This window comes from Spermophilus citellus (genome assembly GCF_964194105.1).
Source record: "Spermophilus citellus genome assembly, chromosome: 3".
Taxonomy (NCBI): Eukaryota; Metazoa; Chordata; class Mammalia; order Rodentia; family Sciuridae; genus Spermophilus; species Spermophilus citellus.
Genome location: NC_138184.1, coordinates 140,718,200 through 140,736,440, shown reverse-complemented (window position 1 = coordinate 140,736,440; position 18,241 = coordinate 140,718,200). Strand labels below are relative to the sequence as shown.

The window sequence follows — 18,241 nt, the reverse complement described above, 5'->3', positions numbered from 1 at the left end:
CATCTGGGGCCCTACAAACCCTCCTCAGATCCTGAAATCACAACTCCTGATCTCTTCCTTGTACATGCTTTGCTCATTCTCCCAAACCAACACCCAAGAAAAAAGTACAGATCCACAATCCTTTATTCTCTAATTAAGAAATGTGAAAATTTCTGGAAAAAAAATCTGATGCTGTTTGTGTGAAGCTCAACATAAAGTTATTTGGTAGCCAAACCTGACCTGGAAGGATTGGAACCTTCATAGGGTCTGTGCTTGCTGCCATTCAGTGTGAAGATTCATATTTAGCTGCAGAAATAATGTGAGCAATCCCTGGTGCTCCCTAAGGCCCCGTGGGGGTATTACATAATAAAAATGCCCTCATTTCCACAGCACATTTGACTTCAAGCTCATCAGGTGAGGGTAGGTGGCCTCAAATTGACAATTACAGAGCAGGACAAGCCACCACTGTGTCAGTGTTAAAACTCAGAGACCACGCTGAACCAGAAAAGGCAAGAGATAATAAAGGGTCACAAATCTTTCTGCTAGAGACAATTATGGAACAACCCCAAAGGTAAAGTCTCCGTCAACAAGTGCCACTGAATGCCCTAGCTTTTGCGTTGCAATCTGAAGACCCAGAGAACCTTAGATATAAAGGGAACTGGTACCTCCCAAGTCCCCAGATGATAGGAAGCTGCTCAGGAAGATGATGGACACTTCCCTGGATCACGTGACTAGGGCAGGTCCCTGTATGATGCCTGCTTGGAGGGGAGAATGAATCAAAGAGGAAAGCAGGGCAGAGTCAAGAAATAGGCTCAGGTCTTACAATGGTTTGCTCCTAAAGAGCATCCTTTTCTCTGAGAAGGCAAGTGGGGCGTGGAGCAGGTGGTGGCCTCATACTGACATTCAACAGGCAAGTACAGTGGCAATGATCAATAAGAGGTACACATTCCAAATAGCTCTGCCCTCCAAGTACTTGCTCTTGATGGAGTTTCTGACAGGAAGGTCACAATGACATAACCCCATGGGCAGAATGTGTTCCACCAAACATGAGAAATTTTTGTGATAGAAAATATTTTTGAATCTCAAATCAGGAAATCTTCTCTCAGCCCCTCTCGCAAATAGTCCTGCTGGTTCACACTGATTTAGAACAGTGTTTGTTTTCCCCATGGAAGATACAGCTTCCTTGCAGAGGTAGCACCTGTCAGTCTCATGAGGAATCTGTAGCTGCCCTAGCATGTCCAGGGCCCTCTACTGTGTAGAACTGATCAACCTGGGGCAGGTTCTTCTCTCTCTGCTCCGGTGCTGTCAGGGCGGCTTTGTTCGGATGAAACTGCATTTGAATTGTTGAAAACAAAAGGTTCAATTGTTTCTTAGAATTTTCCACTTACACAGCTATCTAGTGAGGTGTAGAAAATGGTACATGATAAGAGCTATCATCTTTTGAAGAGTGAGTACAATGTGCTAAGCAGTGAACTACACAGGAACTCTATGAGGCAGTTATTATTTCTGTTTTAAAAATAAGAAAACTGAGTAAAAATGGCAATTGTGCCCGGGGGGTGGGATACGGAGAAGAGAAGGCCATATGTCCCTGAGTGTCAGTCTATAGGGGTATAATAAAGAAGCTAGTCTTGCAATTTTCATCACAGCTTCTAGGGAGAGAGGGTAAAAATGACTATACTGGGCTGTGGCTCCTTTTACCCTCACCTCATCATTAATATTTAGCAACTTCATCAAAGTCACATAGCTTTTTAGTTACTAACTGAGCTGAGATTTAACCTGGGTTTATTGACTTGAAAGCCTGTGTTCAAATTAAATAATCAGCTATTGGACACTTGGGGGCAGCCTTGTGACCCAAGCATGAAGAAGAGCTACCTTAAGTTGGGGAGAAGAAGAAGAACAATCACCAGATAAGACCAGAACTCCAAGATCAAATGATAGCTTTGACCATGAGTGCATAACCACTTGGGTCAGATCTTCCCTGAGGTGATTTTCTGTACAATGGCTATGACTGGACCCATGACTTCCCAGAGAAGAGAAAGATGGGTTAATTAGGTGCAAAGTTCCCCATCTGAGGCTGTAACTTTTCCTTGAGACCTCAGCACAGAGCCCCCTTCTAAGTAGTTTCCCATAGCTCTTATCATTAAAGATGGAGGTAGGAGCTACCCGAAATAATAGCACACTTCTTTATGGTCCCGGGGAGTTGGCCATGTCTATATATACATTAAGAACAACGGTCGGCATTGATTTCTGCTGAAGTCACATAGCACAATCAGTCTGCCCAGAGTGACACTAAAAGCCAGGCTCAAGTGATCAGTTAATGGCTCCATCTGCTATGCAATGATCTCAGCTCACAGGGGGAGAGGCCCTCCAGCCTTTCCTGAGAACACTGGCTAATTCCTCAGAAGACAACTGAGTCAAACTTATTCTATGAGCTTGAAATGTTAGCACAATTGGTCTTTGTGTTCCTCTGCACACCACAGGTCCAGAAAATCTCAAGAGAAGATGATCAGCTGAGCCAATTTAATTTTATTTGTTCCTCCCCCACCATTCTTGCTATTGTAGGACCTGAGTGTTAATTATCAGAGAACCTCAGAAAGGAACTTAAGAAACAGAATTTGAACAGTCTCTAATGAACATTTCCTATAAATCTCAGCTAATGCATTTTTCATTCAGACCTGACGCATGTCCATTCTGGATTTTCACTCCTCCTGGGCAATGACTATATCTAATGGCTCTGGAAGTTCAAATGGATTTGTGGTTCAGGAAAGATGGAGGATAAGGGGAGGCAGACAGCCTTGCTCTCATGTCAGGAATCCCTAGGGAGAAAATAATGAAGATCCATCTGAGGCCTAAATTTTCTCCTGGCACAACTCTCATAATATGGACTGGGAAGCAGTCTCATTACTTTATAGTTATGAGATAGAATGGTGGAAAACTAGAAGCCTGGTTAAATTTGGATTCAATAATTCACTTTGTTTTTAAGAGATGTGTCTAGTGAAGTCTGTAGAACTAGATTTGGATCTAGGCTTGGTAATTTAATAGATGCATGACTAAGTAAATTAGGTAAACTTTGTGAGCCTCAGTTTCTTCATCTGTGAAACAGACATATTCCTATTTTGCAGGATTCAGCTGACAAAATACAGGTGAAGTTCAATCAAGATTTTCTACTCTGATATGTGGATGCTAATCCATAATGGGGATGTGGGGGGAGCATGGGAGGAATGGAAGAACTTTAGATGGGGCAAAGGGGAGGGAAGGGAAGAGAGGGGGTAGGAGAGATGGTACAATGAGATGGAAATTATTACCCTAAGTACATATATGAAGACACAAATGGTGTGACTCTGAACAACCGGTGACATGAAAAATTGTGCTGTATATATGTATTATGAATTGAAATGCATTCTGCTGTCTTGTATGACAAATTAGAATAAATAAATAAATTTAAGATTTAAAAAAAAAGATTTTCTATAACTCTGAGCTAACTCATTTCTAACTCAGAATCGGTCTAGGTATTTATTCTGAAACTCTTAAAATACCTCTGAAAGAGGAAAAATACTGAACATTTGATATATGACAATTAGCAAATAAATTGTGCCTGCATGGGTGGGTGTATGATCCATCTTATTTGGGCTTAAAGTTTCATACCTAAGTATAAGAAGCAGTCTTTAAAAATAAGATTGAGTTGGGAAATAATAGTTAGTGCTCAAAAATATATATTTATTTAATAAGTGAATGAGTGGATGAGCCAAGGGCACACTTACGGACTGTTTCTTACACACCTGTAGTATAAGAAGCACACCCGCTCTCCTTTGATGATGTCCACTGAGCAAATGCAGCCCCTGGAGCTCTCAGAAGACAGACTAGACAAACTAGACCCTCGTTACAGCCACTTAGGTAAGTGCTCCACTGTGAATGTCAGTCATGGAAGTCAGAAAGGGGTGTCTCTGCCATACGGCTTGCAGGCAAGTCAGAAAAGAGGCCCCTGAAACCTGATAGACCGTGCCTTCTGGTGACAGCCAACACCAGCTGGACGGGCAAATAGCCATGGGTCTGTGGGGTCTGCCATGTAAATATTAGCTGAAGCACTGGGGACAGGTTCATTAAAGAGAGAGAGAAAGAGGAAGCATTGTCCTCTTTTGTGGGTCTGCTAGAGTCCCAGGCAAAGCATTTTTGAGGCAATAAATGGGATGTGGCAGTAGAGGTTTTTTTCCAGTATTTCCCGGCACACTTACACCCCATGTGCAGTGCCAATAAAATATTTCAAATATCTCTCTTTGCCTATCAAGACAGAATTTTAAATAGCCTTTTTCTGTTTTATTGTCAATCTGTTTCCTTTCCAGAACTGACTTTTTGCATAACCTTTGTAATGAAAATACCAGAAACATTTCTGCCTCTACCCATTTCTAAAAATGAGACACTCAGACTTTTGATGGATGGGCCTTTTGCATATTCATAGCCTTTGTTTATGCCTCACCCGGTTATGACTCCCCCCTCCTCTTCCCACTCCCCATTTGCCATCAAGATATTTTATGTTCAGAATTTCTCCAAAAGTGGGGGAAAATGCAATTGAAGTTAAAGTATAAACTGAAGCAAATGTCTTGCTCTATGTACTGTGTGCAGAGTGTAGTGCCTTAGGGTCAAAGGGTGGCCCACACCCCTGACAGGTACATTGCCAGGCTGCGCCCCCAGAGACCCCACAGCTGGGCAACACCCATTCTAAGCAACATTCATTCATTCAGTAATTCATTCATTCCTACCTATGGTATGTACAATATGGGAGAAATTAACTGTGCTGTGGGAGAACATGTTTTAAGAATTGCTCTCTTAACCAGGCATATGAAGACTCACAATTCCAAGAGCCCAGGTTTAATTCTGATCCCATAACCTGCCATCAGTGTCCCCTTCTGCCTTTTATTTGACATTTTGAACCTCATTTTCCTTATCTACAAATTGGGGATTAATAGTACACTGTTTTGGTAGGCTTCTTTTGGAATTAAATGAGATGATGTGTTCAGGAATGATATTAGTGTATTTGACAACCAGGAAAGCACAGGCAGAGGCGAATCAGAAAAACCGCTGGCCAATCTTGTGTGCTGGAATGACACGGAATCACCTAGAAAATAAGTGATACTCAGTAAAGGCTCCTTTACAGCCTTTTTATTGTATATATAAACTTCGTATAATCCAATGCCTCATACGTAGTATGACTTCAACAAATGTTTATTAAATGGAGATGATTGGATGAAATTATCAAAATCTTTTAGGCAAAGGAAATGTTTATTACTATGCATGTGACTGAGGAAAACAATGTTATTTGATTTGGGGGTTATGTATAGTGACCTTTTGATAATACAGGCATACTAATGTATGGTTACCAAGGGATGGTGGTTTCCTCAGGCATATTGAATTTTCTAAAACAAAGGATAATTGTTTTAGAAACAATTGTTTCTATTGTTTGCCCAATAAACCATAAAACTTGAAGGCAAGAACAATCTACTTGTCCTTTTTATTCCTAGACTCTAGCAAGCCCTGATAATACACTAGGAGCTTAATAAACATTGATTTTATAAATGAACAAATGAAAGATCCACAAATGTCCAGATCCACAAGCTAAAATGAAGAGATTTGACCTACTTAATTTTCAATGTTTCCAAGAAATTTACCTGAATATTTTACTGAAAATGAAACAGAGAAGAAAAGAGAAAGAGAGGAGGGGAAAGAGGGAAAGAGGAGAGGGAGGGAGAGGCAGGGATCTGAAAGACCCAGTTAACCTCTGAATGTCCCCCATGTTCCTTCACATTTGTAGATCTAGCCAGACTGCATTCAGGTCATGGTTCAGAGTTTCTAGAGAGGACAACCTGGTTGTTTTTGTGGAACTGGCTTCTTTGAATCCTAACAGAATATCTCCTTACGTTAAACATGTTGGAGTCCATTCATTCAAACATATATTCAGCAGACATTTAATTATTGCTGCTAAGGAGATGAAAGACAAGATGCTATCATTAAAAAAGGGAAGAGAAGACCTGCACAAATCAAAACTACATCAGTAAATTCCTCACTTGTCTTCATTTCTAAGGCCAGAAGGGGCCTCCTGCTGATTCACGCTCGGGCTTCATCATTTGTCACCTTTAACAACTTTGAAGGTGTTACCTGAGCAAAAATTCTGTGACTATTCAGAAAATGAGAAAGGACACACAGGACTGGAGTTTGCATGGAAAGACTGACGAAGAGGGGGCCTTCCTCTGGGCCTGGTGGAACTTTAGGGGCTGAGCCATGGCAAAAGGAACGTTTTATTAAAACGTGAAATATATCAAATGTATCAGAGGCTTTGCTAACATGAGCAAACACACACACACACACACACACACACACACACATACATTCACACACTGATTTAATATTATCCTTGCTTTAAGTATTGAGAGACTATTAAAGTTCCTACAAATTAAGGCCACGCTCCCACAATTGACAAATGAGAGAGTTAGGACTTGGACATGGCGTGGCTGATTCTCATTCAACATGCATTTATTGAAGGGAGAGGCCATTAAGAATAAAATTGCATGAAAGCATCTACTCCCTGGGAAGTCTGGGAAGATGCTGAATAGAGCAACAGATGAATCACTCGGAGCAGAGGACAAAGGACAGCAGTAACAACCTTCAGGGGCCACGACTGACGATCTGATGGAAGTGAGTAGCCGCTGGACTCCAAAGGCTCTCCTGAGGTCCTGAGGGGACTGAGGAAAAAGAAAGAGATGCAGAAGAAGACAAAAGGGCTGGGGCTAGGATGGGCAAATAGGAGAGCTACCAGGCCGGGGAAAAGAAAGACGAGTGGTGGAACCCACGCGTGAACCATCAGGACGACAAGGCTGTCCCAGAAGTGAAAGAGAGTCAGGAATTTACTGAGAACCCCAGGGAAACTTCCCAAGATCAAGGGAGCTGCAGGTTCCACGCTGACTCTTGGGGTGTCTAAAGAGATCGAGCCTTGGGCAAAGGAAATTGAGCATTAGCACAGAGAGCCTACCCCGTCAGAAACAACGCAAACCCACGCTGAGGTCTGCCCAACCATATTTTGAAGTTCTTCTTTGTCTTGCTTTTCAAATTCTCTTAATTTGGGGTTTCACAGAATTCCAGTTTTACTTTCTTCTATTCTAGTCTATACTTGAGTAGATCATTCTGTAAGTCTACCTAAGTCCTCTGCTGAAGAGACAAAAATAATAAACATTTTCCTTTTTCAGAAAAATGACCTCTGCTCCCAGTGTGGGACTAACCCTTACTCATGTTATATTCTTCTTCTTCTTCTTCTTCTTTTTTTTTTTTGCTTCATATCCTGTCAAAAGCAGATGATCTTTCAGACCAGTTCATTAAGGACTGTGACCTCAAAAAGAAGCCAAGAAAGGGGAAGAACACACAGGCCAACCTGAATGTTGAGTCAGACCAAAAAAAACCAAGGAGGAAAGATACACCCGCCCTGCACATCCCACCTTTTATACCAGGTAACGGACAGCGCAGCCGCCTTGCACAGCTGGGAAGGGGAACCACCTCCACTGGACCATGTTGGTCCTGACACATCTCTTTAAATATTTGGGTATTTAAATGCTAAATAATAGCTATACAGTTCTATATTTATAATGGAGTATTTTTCACTCACTGAGAGTGGACTTTGGGGACAGAAAGGTATGCACTGCTCCAGTCATTGGGGGTCCAGCTGATGGGCTCTGATGTTATCAACAGACAGTGAATAAAGCCACCTTGAGAACTTCCAAAGCCATCATGCTGTGCTCATCAACATCCAGCAGGCATGAGGCGTTGGAAAGGAGGGTTGGTGGGGAGATGGGTGTGGGATAATCACAGGCCACACCTGACTACAAAGGAGGCTGGAAATATAATCCAGCTCCATGCCCAGGAAAAACATGAAGCAGTTTGATGAACAACTAACATGTCTCTCTATGAGACCTGAGATGTGACATGTGACACTCCCTTATGCTCAAACACTTTATTAGCTTGGTCTCTTTCTCCTTCACTCTTGGTCATTTCCTTAATGTCCTTTCTATTCACAACATACTTTGAGGGGGTACAAAATAAATGAAACATTTCTGGGAAGGAACTTTTATATATGTAAGAAATAACAGCCCAGACACACCTGAAATCTGCAGTAAGAAGAAACATCACAGGCTGGGATGGAACTCCGTTGTAGAGCACTTGCCTAGGATGCCTGAGGCCCTGGGTTTGATTTCCAGCACTGTTAGAAAAGGAAAAGGAAGGAACATTATAATGGAAGTTCTGATTAAAAACCAAGGAAACCGAGTCTGGGTAGTAAGTTCTGATTTTTAGAGCATTATTAAATGATGGAGAAAATTTTCACCTGCAGAACAGAGGTGAGAAGACAAGTAGGTGAAGGTGGGTGGAGGTAGGGCAATAATTAAAGTCTAAGGGTGGAAGTGTGAGGCACAGAACTTGCAGAACAGAAAATGACCCCCCCACCCCCGGCTAAGGAAGATGAGCTTTGGAGACAAAAAAAATCCAGGCTCAATCCTTGTCCAACACCTAGGAAATGGAATAAATTGAGCCCATTTCTTTATCTCACCTATCATCTCAGGTAGATCATGGTGGTGGTAATACTAAATCCCTCAGGGATTTATGAGGCTAAAATGAAATCAGGCATGCAAACCCCTTTGTATAGAGGATGCTCCTAGTGCAGTCTGTTTAATTATTATTCTTACGCTAAGGAAACTTCATTGATTAAAATAAGTTTGGGAAAGCAACCTTGACTACCTTCACCAGGTGTATGTGCTGTGTTTATGCACAACCCTTCTGTATGGGATATGTTCACTTGACCCTGCTTCTGTCTCTCTGTTCCCCTAACCATGCAGGTGTGATTTCAGAACATCTAATTAAAAGATATGATGTTCAGGACAGACGTCCAAAGGGCAAAATAAACCCAGCTCTTCATAACTCTGACCTGGAACAGAAAAGGCCAAGGAGAAAAGACACACCTGCCCTGCATGTGCCCCCCTATGCAGCAGGTAAAAGAGCAGGAGTTGGTGGGAATGGGACGGGAGCCTGACCATCTGGAGGTGCCGGGACATGGCCTTTGTCCTGGCCCAGCAAGCTCGGTCTTGCCCAAGTGCTCTAGGGAGGAGTCACATTTACTGCAGCCTCTCAGATTTATCTTCATTGGCAGTTCCCCGGGGGATGACCTGGAGATGCCAGAGGCTCGGAGATTACTCCTGCTTCAGCAGAGCTGGTCAAATTCACTGAGCCAGTGAAACAGAAATGTCAGTGCGTCCTTGAGAACTGGTGAAATACCCTTCCCTGTCTCAAGTGGATCGTGTGTCCAGTAACTGATGGCTGATCCTCCCAACTTGCATGGACTAATTGACCAAGTTCTCAAAATAGGAGAGAGAGGGAGGGAGGAAAGAAAGACAAATGCAGAAATACTGATAGCTATCTTATTATGTGTCCAATAGAAAACCTTACTGATCTGTGTTTATAATCCCAGGCTATAAGGGAGACCGTGTATGAGATCTAGTCCTTGTCCCTGAGAAGTTTATATGCAAGTTAGGAAATAAAATGTGTACACTCATGATTAGAGTGTGAGACTCTGTGTGTGTGTGTGTGTGTGTGTGTGTGTGTGTGAGAGAGAGAGAGAGAGAGAGAGAGAGAGAGAGATTAGGAAATAAAATGTGTACACTCATGATTAGAGTGTGAGACTCTATGTGTGTGTGTGTGTGTGAGAGAGAGAGAGAGAGAGAGAGAGAGAGAGAGAAGAGAGAGAGAGAAAGAGAGAGAGACAGATACAGATGGTTTTGTAGGGAGAATAGCAAGTGGAAGATGTACTAATATTTACTGAGAACCCACAAAATGTTAGATATGGCTTGTATCATGGATTTTAAAAAGTCTACTGAGTAATGTAACAGAGTAGCTTTTACCTTCCTTTATAGACAGAAAAACAGAGAGACAATTTAATTCACTTGCCAGATGGTTTAAAGTCTTACCTGGATGAGATGGATAGATGGAAGGATGGATAGAAGGATGGCTGATTAACTGGTTGGACTAATGATAGAATGGCCAGATAAATAAGTGAATCAATCAAGGTTAAACACTACTAGGTGGAACAGCTGGAGTTCAAACCCAAGCCTCTCCGGCTTTGGCCAGGTTTTTACTATACTGTGGGGTGGTTTGGACTTGTAGCATCATAGGAATGCAGAAGTTCCACTTTTGGAAGGAGATAAGATTTGATTGTTATTAAGAGTTCTCCATTATTTAATTTTTTTTTTGGAGGGGGTACTGGGGATTGAACTCAGGGGCACTCAACCACTGAGCCACATCCCCAGCCCTATTTCTTATTTTATTTAGAGACTGGGTCTCACTGAGTTGCTTAGCGTCTCACTTTTGCTGAGGCTGGCTTTGAACTCGGGATCCTCCTGCCTCAGACTCTTGGGATTACCGGCGTGACCACCACACCCAGCATTCCATTGTTTAATTTAATAAAGGAGGAAAAAGACACCATGACAAACAAGGTCAGGGCCTTTAGATATCCAGGCAAGCTAGAGGGACGAGTCCCAAGTTCCACGAAATTTGTGTTCTCTGTCCTTCCCTTCCTTTCATACCCCTCATCCTCTCTTTCCAACTCTTTTTCCTTTCATCCATTCTTCCTTCTTCACCACTTACCTACTTACCTGTATATCAAAATGTATGTGACCCCACCTGGTCATGTTTAGCAGTATTTCTCCCCAACCCCACCCCACACACACACACTTATATCCACACACATTTCTAGTGACCAGCCTTTCTGAGCTCTGACTAGATGTAACCTTTTAACATAATAAATTATACTGATAACACAAGAAGTTTGGAACAGGCAGAAGTCCAATCCTCAAACAACCCTCAGTATTTTAATGAATATTTATTAAATCCTTGGTGTGTTCTAGGCACTGATACTACAAGAAAGTCAATCATCATAGAGTTAGCCAGACACAATAATGCATGCCTATAATCCTTGGGAGGCTGAGGCAGGAGTTCAAAGCCAGCCTGAGGAACCTAGTGAGGCTCTATCTCTAAATAAAATATAAAAAGGGCTGGGGATGTGGCTCGGTGGTAAATTGTCCCTGGATTCAATCCCTGGTACCAAAATAGTAATCATAATCATAATCGTACAAAGAGGCAATAGAATCTCTCCTAGGGATAAATGCTAGGGAGAGAAGTAAAGGTGGGTATGGAAAGACAGAGAGAGCTAGAGACTGCTTCCTGAGTAGGGAGTGCAGGGAAGACTTCTCTTATGAGGGGACACTGAAACAGAGACCTGAATGGGGAGTGTGGGAGGGTGCCATGGGGATAACTGGGCGAAGAGTATTTGAGCCAAAGTGATGAGTTCAAGTGACCTCAAGTGGCAAAGTCTTTAGCCTTTACTCCCTCAGTATTTATTGAGAACCTACTATGCGCTAGGCACTGCTGGGAGTGCTAGACATACATTAGAAAACAAAACTAAAAAAAAAAAGTTCTTGTCTTCCCCGAGTGCATATTCTAGGTAGGAGAATATAATAACTAAATATTTGGTCCTGAAGCAGAATTAACACACATTTTCCAAAACTCACTCACAGGTAGGCAAATTGTAAACCACAAAATAACTCGCTCAGAGAGAAGGATGGTTCCCATGACTCCTTGTATCACTTGACTGGGCAGGATCTGCATTAGCCTCTTCCTTCCCTCATTTGTCTTTTACTTCAGTCAACAGAGGTGGCTGAGCACAACTCTCCTACCTCATGCAGGACTTGAAGGAAGAAGCCGCTCTCCAGCCTCTAACAGGCACACGGAGAGCAAGCCAGGAGCAAAATCCTTTCTTCTTTCACAGTAGATTTGCTATTGGAAAAGGAGTCCAGAGACCTTGGTGTAACTGACTTAAGAATAATAGCCAATAGTTACAATTTATCCATTCCAACACTTAACCAAAGGAAGAAGGAGCTGTTACATGGTGATATTTCCATGGTAGAGCTGCATCCGTTGATGCAATAATAAAATATCTGATAAGTCTTGCATCGAAGTAATCATTTTGACTTATGTAACCCAGATGAGCAAACTCTGATCCATTGCCATGATTTTTTTTCCTGTTTCCTATTAGTCTACTCATTCTATAGGTTATGCTGCAATATGGGAAATTCTACTTTAGAATTGTGTATGACTTAAATCGATTTTCTTGGTTTTTTTTTTCTTTTTTTGCCTCTGTTAAATATTTCTGTCCTTAAATCAAATGAGAAGGAAAGAAAGACACAGACTGTAATACATGATTTCTCATTTGCAAATAAGGGGCAGAGCGAGGCAAGGTAGGGTGGAGCATATAGACAATTCTCAGGAGAAATGGACCAAAGATGGGTGGGAAAGTCTACTCCTGCTCAGCCATGCTGCGTTCCCACCTTTACTGACCCTCAAACTGACACATTTTCCCCCAGCTCCCCCAGTCCAGGTCCCAGTGACCACAGCCAACTCAAAGCCTTTGTTGACCAATCTTTTCAAGTCCAAGATGACTTTTTCTTTTCCAAACTCTCTACTAGACATGGGCATGCAAATACCCAAGACTCTGCCATTGTTGTTAGTATGGTCTTTTGTTCTCATTACTGTTATTGTACCTGTTATGTAAATTGACCTACATCAACAACTTGTTTGCTGAGTTCATGAGGACTGGGTTGTGATTCAATCACCTTATGTTTCTGGTGTTGACCTTGATATCAGCTAGTCCAATCCTTTCTATATAGCAGTGCGCCATAATTATCTGCTGATTTGATATTCTACCTGTCAATCATGATTCTGCAGTACCTGATAGAGACTGATTATTTTCTACCCATTCTTGTGTTTATTTTACTGCCACAGAGTTAGTAGAGGGAAAAAAATACTTACAGGCAGGGAGCCATCTGACTACATAAAATTTTGCATGGGCTTTGAAGGCAAGAAAACTCTAGATTTCCTTTTCTGCTCCTTAGTACCTTCAAAGCTCTGAAAACTGAACACAACTAAGAACCTTTTTTATTTCATCCATTCCTAAAAGGGGGGGCTCTAAAGTCTATCTCAAAGCACTGAGAACACTATTAAATAAAGTGTCAAAGCACTTAGCAGAGTTTTTGGCATATTGAAAGTCCTCAATAAATGTTAGGTCCTCTTCATTTTCTGTTTACTCTTATATTCTTTGAGATAGGTCAAACAATTTCTGAAGATGAGAATTCTCCTACTTCATACAAATCTGCTGATTCAGGGAACTTCCTAATTGATTGAACTCTGATCACTTGGCAATGGATGTTGCCTATATGCCACTACCTAAATCCCCAATTAACAGCTTCCCCATTGAATCAAAAATGTTTATCAAATACTGCAGCATGTGTAAGGGTTGGAGGGGTGCTATATGGCCATAGACTCGACACTCATTATGGAAATTTTTGAGTCAGCAAATGTTTACATTTAAGTATGTGCAATTATAGATATTGTTGTATATTCTAGCTTTTATTAGCATATTAGCTGAAGTACTCTATTTTTGAAGAGCCTTTTAGTATCTAAAGATTTGGCAGTAATCAAAATGCTAGTTAAGCTGATAAGGATAGTGCCTTCGGCAGATGTTCAGAAAAACTCACGTTGGTTCTAATGAGGGTGTGGGAGGAACTCACAGACAAATGCACCCTGGAGACATCTCCTCTCATTAGCCCTTGGCAAGGGAACACTGGACATGGATTCATTCTCCCTTCTAAGTCTCTTGCTAACCACCGTCCTTCTCCTAGGTTAATGAGCTCATTTGACAGGTTCCAACTGCCAGAATAGCCCCTCAATAGGGTATCTCAGGCTCCCTTGCCAGCTCCAGGCTTGCTCCCAACTTGGTCCACAGTTTGCCAGGACCCCCATCTTGATGATTTCATGGCAGGAAGTGCTGGTGATTGGTCAGGACCAGGTAACCAAGCATTGCTTAAGAGAGAAGGAAGTCTTGAGTTGGAGTCTGTAGCAAATAGAGCCAAGCATAGCTTGGCTAGAAGCATGAAAGAGGAACCTGCTGGAAAACTGGTTCATAAGCTGTGAACATCTGGCAGTCTAGGGGAATCAGAAATTAAAATAGTGTGCTTGTACAAAGGAAAGGAACTGGTTTGTCCTTTGAAAGTGACACCTCCTCTGTCTTGCTTGTAATAACGTATTTTCTAAGATGGTTAGTTAGGACAGGGGGTGCCTTCTCTCTGGTTCCTCTAGGTCAGAGTGGATGATCAGTTGTAGATGGTGCTTTACATGGGATCCTGCTCAAAAATAGCTCACTGTAAGGCTGATTGCCCCTCAGAGGTCATTTTCAAATCACCAAAGCATCAAGAACAACAATGCAGTGGTGATATATATATATTCCTGATTTAAAGCTCATCCTGAACAATCCATGAAGTCAAGATTTTGATAAGCTCCTATGTTAGCTTTCTATTACTTTGACAAAGTACTTGAGAAAATTAACATAAAAGGAGGAAAGATTCAGTTTGTCTCACAATTTCAGAGATTTCAATTCTTGGTCCTTGACTCTGCTGCCTTTGGGCCTGTAAAAGCAGAACATCATGCCACGAATGATGTGATGCAATGGAGTGACTCACCTTATGATGGCCAGGAAGCAGAGAAGAGAAAGAGAGAGAGAAGGACCCAAAGGGGCCAGTGTCCCAATATCCTCTTCAAGGGCATGCCCACAATGACCTAACTTCCTCCCACTAGGCCCCACCTCCTAAAAGTTCCATCTCCTCCCAAGAGTTCTGTGATCTGGGGAACAAACCTTCAATACCTGAATCTTAGGGAAGACATTTAATTAAGCTCCAAATCATAACACATAACTTTATTATAAAACATTAAAATTACTGTTTAGCTACACAAATATAAAACAGTGGTTCACATTATTTTTTATTTTTTTATTTGGTATAATTAGTTTTACATGGCAGTAGAATGCACTTTGATACATCATACATAAATGGAGAATAACTCTCATTCTTCTGGTTGTACATGATGTAGAATTATACTGATCATGTAATCATATATGTGCATAAGATAATTTATGTCTGATTCATTCTACTCTTCTTCCTACCTCCATACCCCTTCCCCTCCTTTCGCTCCCCTCTGTCTAATCCAAAGTAACTCTATTCTTCCCTAGCTCCCACCTTATTGTGAATTTGCATCCGCCTATTAGAGAAAATATTCAGCATTTGGTTTTGGGGATTGACTTATCTTGCTTAGCATGGTAGTTCGCTTTCAACTTGAAATTACCTCATGTGCTCCTGTGGGTAGGCCACTCCACTTTAGGAAGCATCAGCCTTTGTCATTTAGTAGGTTCCTCCTATCCTTGAAATCCCAGGACCTCCCCACCCCCCCAACTTTTGGCCCAGATTCTCATCTTACTCTATGTCAAGGATACCCAAAGTAACCACAAAGTGTACCAAGACCTGGAAATATAAAGGCTCTCACCCATTTTGAATCAACCTACATGGAGCTTAATATAAAGACATATCCAGGAAGGAAGGATGAAAAGTTTCAGAATTCAACATAGCTAAATCTACATTCTCCTACAGGCTATCTTAAATTCAAATAAAAATCCAATCCTCCACGCAGCTGGTATCAGAGAGAATATCTCCCACTGTGTTTCATACGTGATTTATGCAAAAGCTTTAGTTCCAGCCAGACTCTTGAAATTGTTTTTCTCCTCCAATAAATATTAGCTAATTGGTAAGGAACCCATCAGAACAAACTAGGAACTGAATCAAATGAATAGTCATTAAGATTAACACATAGTTTTCATTAATTTGCCACTGTTGAATGGAGTCCAGTGCTATAGAAAGGCCTCTTGTGGCGCTCAGCTTCTTCCCTCAAGTTTAGATCTTTATGAACTGCTTCATGGACTGGAGCCTCTAATTACGAGAGGAAGGAGAGAGGGATCCAAGGCAAGGGTACAGGACACAACTGGGGGCTGGAATGGGAGGACAAGATTGGCCTCAGTCACAGTTCCACTGACCTTTGTTAAAATGATCCTACTTGACCCTTCATAGGGTGAGCAGAACTATCCCGACCTCCTTGGCTGGACTTTTCTGAGCTAATCAGCCCAGAAAATTGGGCTCAGAAAAGAAATTCAGACTTCTGAGTTTCATAGACCAGAATATTCTTTAAGAACAAAATACCATGGGGCCCAACAGAGGGATAGCAACTTCTTTATTTTATTTTATTTTTTTTAGTAAGAATGAGAAGAAACAATCATCTAACATGTCTAAAATTTTTTAAAAGAAAAAAATATTTTAATCCTCCAAAGAAGGCAAAGAGTTGTCTCAAAATAAAGAGCCCCTTTTTAAATTATAGCTATACAGTTATATGGAAAAACTCACTACATTTTTCTTATTTTCCCTTTTTGCTCTAAACTATGTGTACCTCATCATTTCCTGGGACTAACTTTTGGAAATGGCATGTCCAGCACCTTGGCTTAATATTTTCCCTGGTTGTTGGTAAAATATTTCAAAGCTTGACTTCATGAGGATGACCAGTTGATTTGGGGGGTGGAGGTGGGGGGGGAGGGGGGGCGGGGAGAAAGAAAAAGAAAAATGCATTTAGTTGTTCACAAGTATGATTCTTTGCTAAGTGGGTTATATTTACCTTAGTTAACCCAATAACACTTTATAATAAGCAGTAGTGTTCTCATTTTACATATGAGATTAAGAGGCTGGCTGAACTAAGCCCAGTGCAATTGAACTCCAAAATCCCATGTTTTCCATCCTATAGTACTGCAAGCTTAGGATCAGAAATCAGAGAAAGAAGGTGAAGGTTGTCTCTGACTCCCAGGCTTTGCATCCCCTTGCACCCAGAGTGGTGTCCTCATTGAGCACCTTGGGAAGGCCAAATAAGGCCGCCCAGTACCCTCTCCCTCAGCACAGATGCTAAGCATTTCTAGGTTGCTGAGCTCCTGTGTCTGCACTACAAGGTTGTCTAATATTTGAAGCAGAGGCACTTAATTGCAGCTCTGTGCTTTGTTTTGCAGGTGTGAGACTGCTCAGGGACCAGAGACCCAAAGCGATTGTGGAAGATGACGAAAAGGATGGTGACAAGATAGCTATTTAAAGATATTTCCCCTGATATCACTTGTAAATAGGTTAGATTGGTTCCCTATGGTGACCTAGGGAAAAAAAAAATAGCCTTGTTTCTGTTCGCATTTTGTCCTAGTCTGACGTTCAGATCTAGACACCTCCTCCCCAAGAGACATACTACATCAGATTGCCAGTCACCTCTGCTGTCTTTTTTTCTTTCTTGAGCCTGGTTTCTATTCCAACTCCGTACATTTTCATTTTCCAATGCATGAGAAAAGAAACAGATCATCCCAAATTAGGAGTTAACAGGGAAAGCTCGGGGATTCCATTTCTGCATCTTCTGGATCAATTCACAGAGCAGAGAACATGGATACCAAGGAGATCCTTTGTGGCTGGTTGATCTGTGAGTCAGAACTCACCATCCAAACACCAGTTCTAGTAGGGGCTCTCTATTCTAGCTGGGAAGGTAAGAAGGAAGATTCTTGTAACAGAAGCTGTAAAGGTGAATTTATGAACTCTAAGAGTCGACCCAGTTCCCCATGGCAGGGCTGAAAATGCTGGTAACAGAGAGGACTTGTCTGTCTGGAAATTTTACCAACATATCCTCTTATTTATTTTTGTTTTTTTTTTTAAAAAAAAAAAACAACAATTCTTCACCATGGTTGTCCTGACATTTGAGAATTATATCACAAGTGTGAGTTATTAGTAATGGTGGGTAAAATATCAATGCTCATGATGGATTTAAAGGCCAAATGAAGGTCATTCTCGTATTTTTTTGGCATCTCACTTATTTAGGTTCCTTTACAGTTTGTTACAGAAGAGAGGAAATTTTGGTGTTAGCCAGTGAGCAGTGGTCTGTATTTAGCTCCTGTCCCGGCTTCCAATCTGCGGGTGCCTTTGAGGAGTTTTGCAAATGGATCTCATCCATCAACCAATAGATGAGGAAAAAGACTAGAACTACCATTAAAAATAAGAAAAGTCAATATTGAAATCATCATACTTCAGAGTGAGAATACGGAAGCTCTGTGTATTCCCTAGTTCCACCAGTTTATTAATTCCTTCTGTGTTTCTGTTCCCCTCACAAAGAGGAAAAAGATGCAAGACAGCTGGAAATAAAGATACTTCTATCCACATCTCTATGCCCTGGTGCATTTGTCCTGAAAGCACTACTTACAAAGAACGGAGGTTGCAAAAGAGACTCCCAAGTC

At 41.5% G+C, this 18,241-nt stretch overlaps 1 protein-coding gene across 2 annotated transcripts; it reads left to right on the top strand.

Moving 5' to 3' along the window:
• Positions 1-3,791: 3,791 nt before the first annotated feature.
• On the top strand, positions 3,792-17,067 carry PPP1R17 (protein phosphatase 1 regulatory subunit 17; the record flags this gene model as incomplete). 2 transcript variants are annotated; one of them, XM_081288180.1, is made up of 4 exons in its annotated part: positions 3,792-3,873; positions 7,320-7,472; positions 8,850-9,002; positions 16,988-17,067. In XM_081288180.1, 4 exons carry the CDS (start codon positions 3,792-3,794, stop codon positions 17,065-17,067), a joined length of 468 nt encoding a protein of 155 aa, XP_081144306.1. The 2 variants fall into 2 exon arrangements, with proteins under 2 accessions (XP_081144306.1, XP_081144307.1); XM_081288181.1 differs by lacking the exon at positions 7,320-7,472.
• Positions 17,068-18,241: the final 1,174 nt, after the last annotated feature.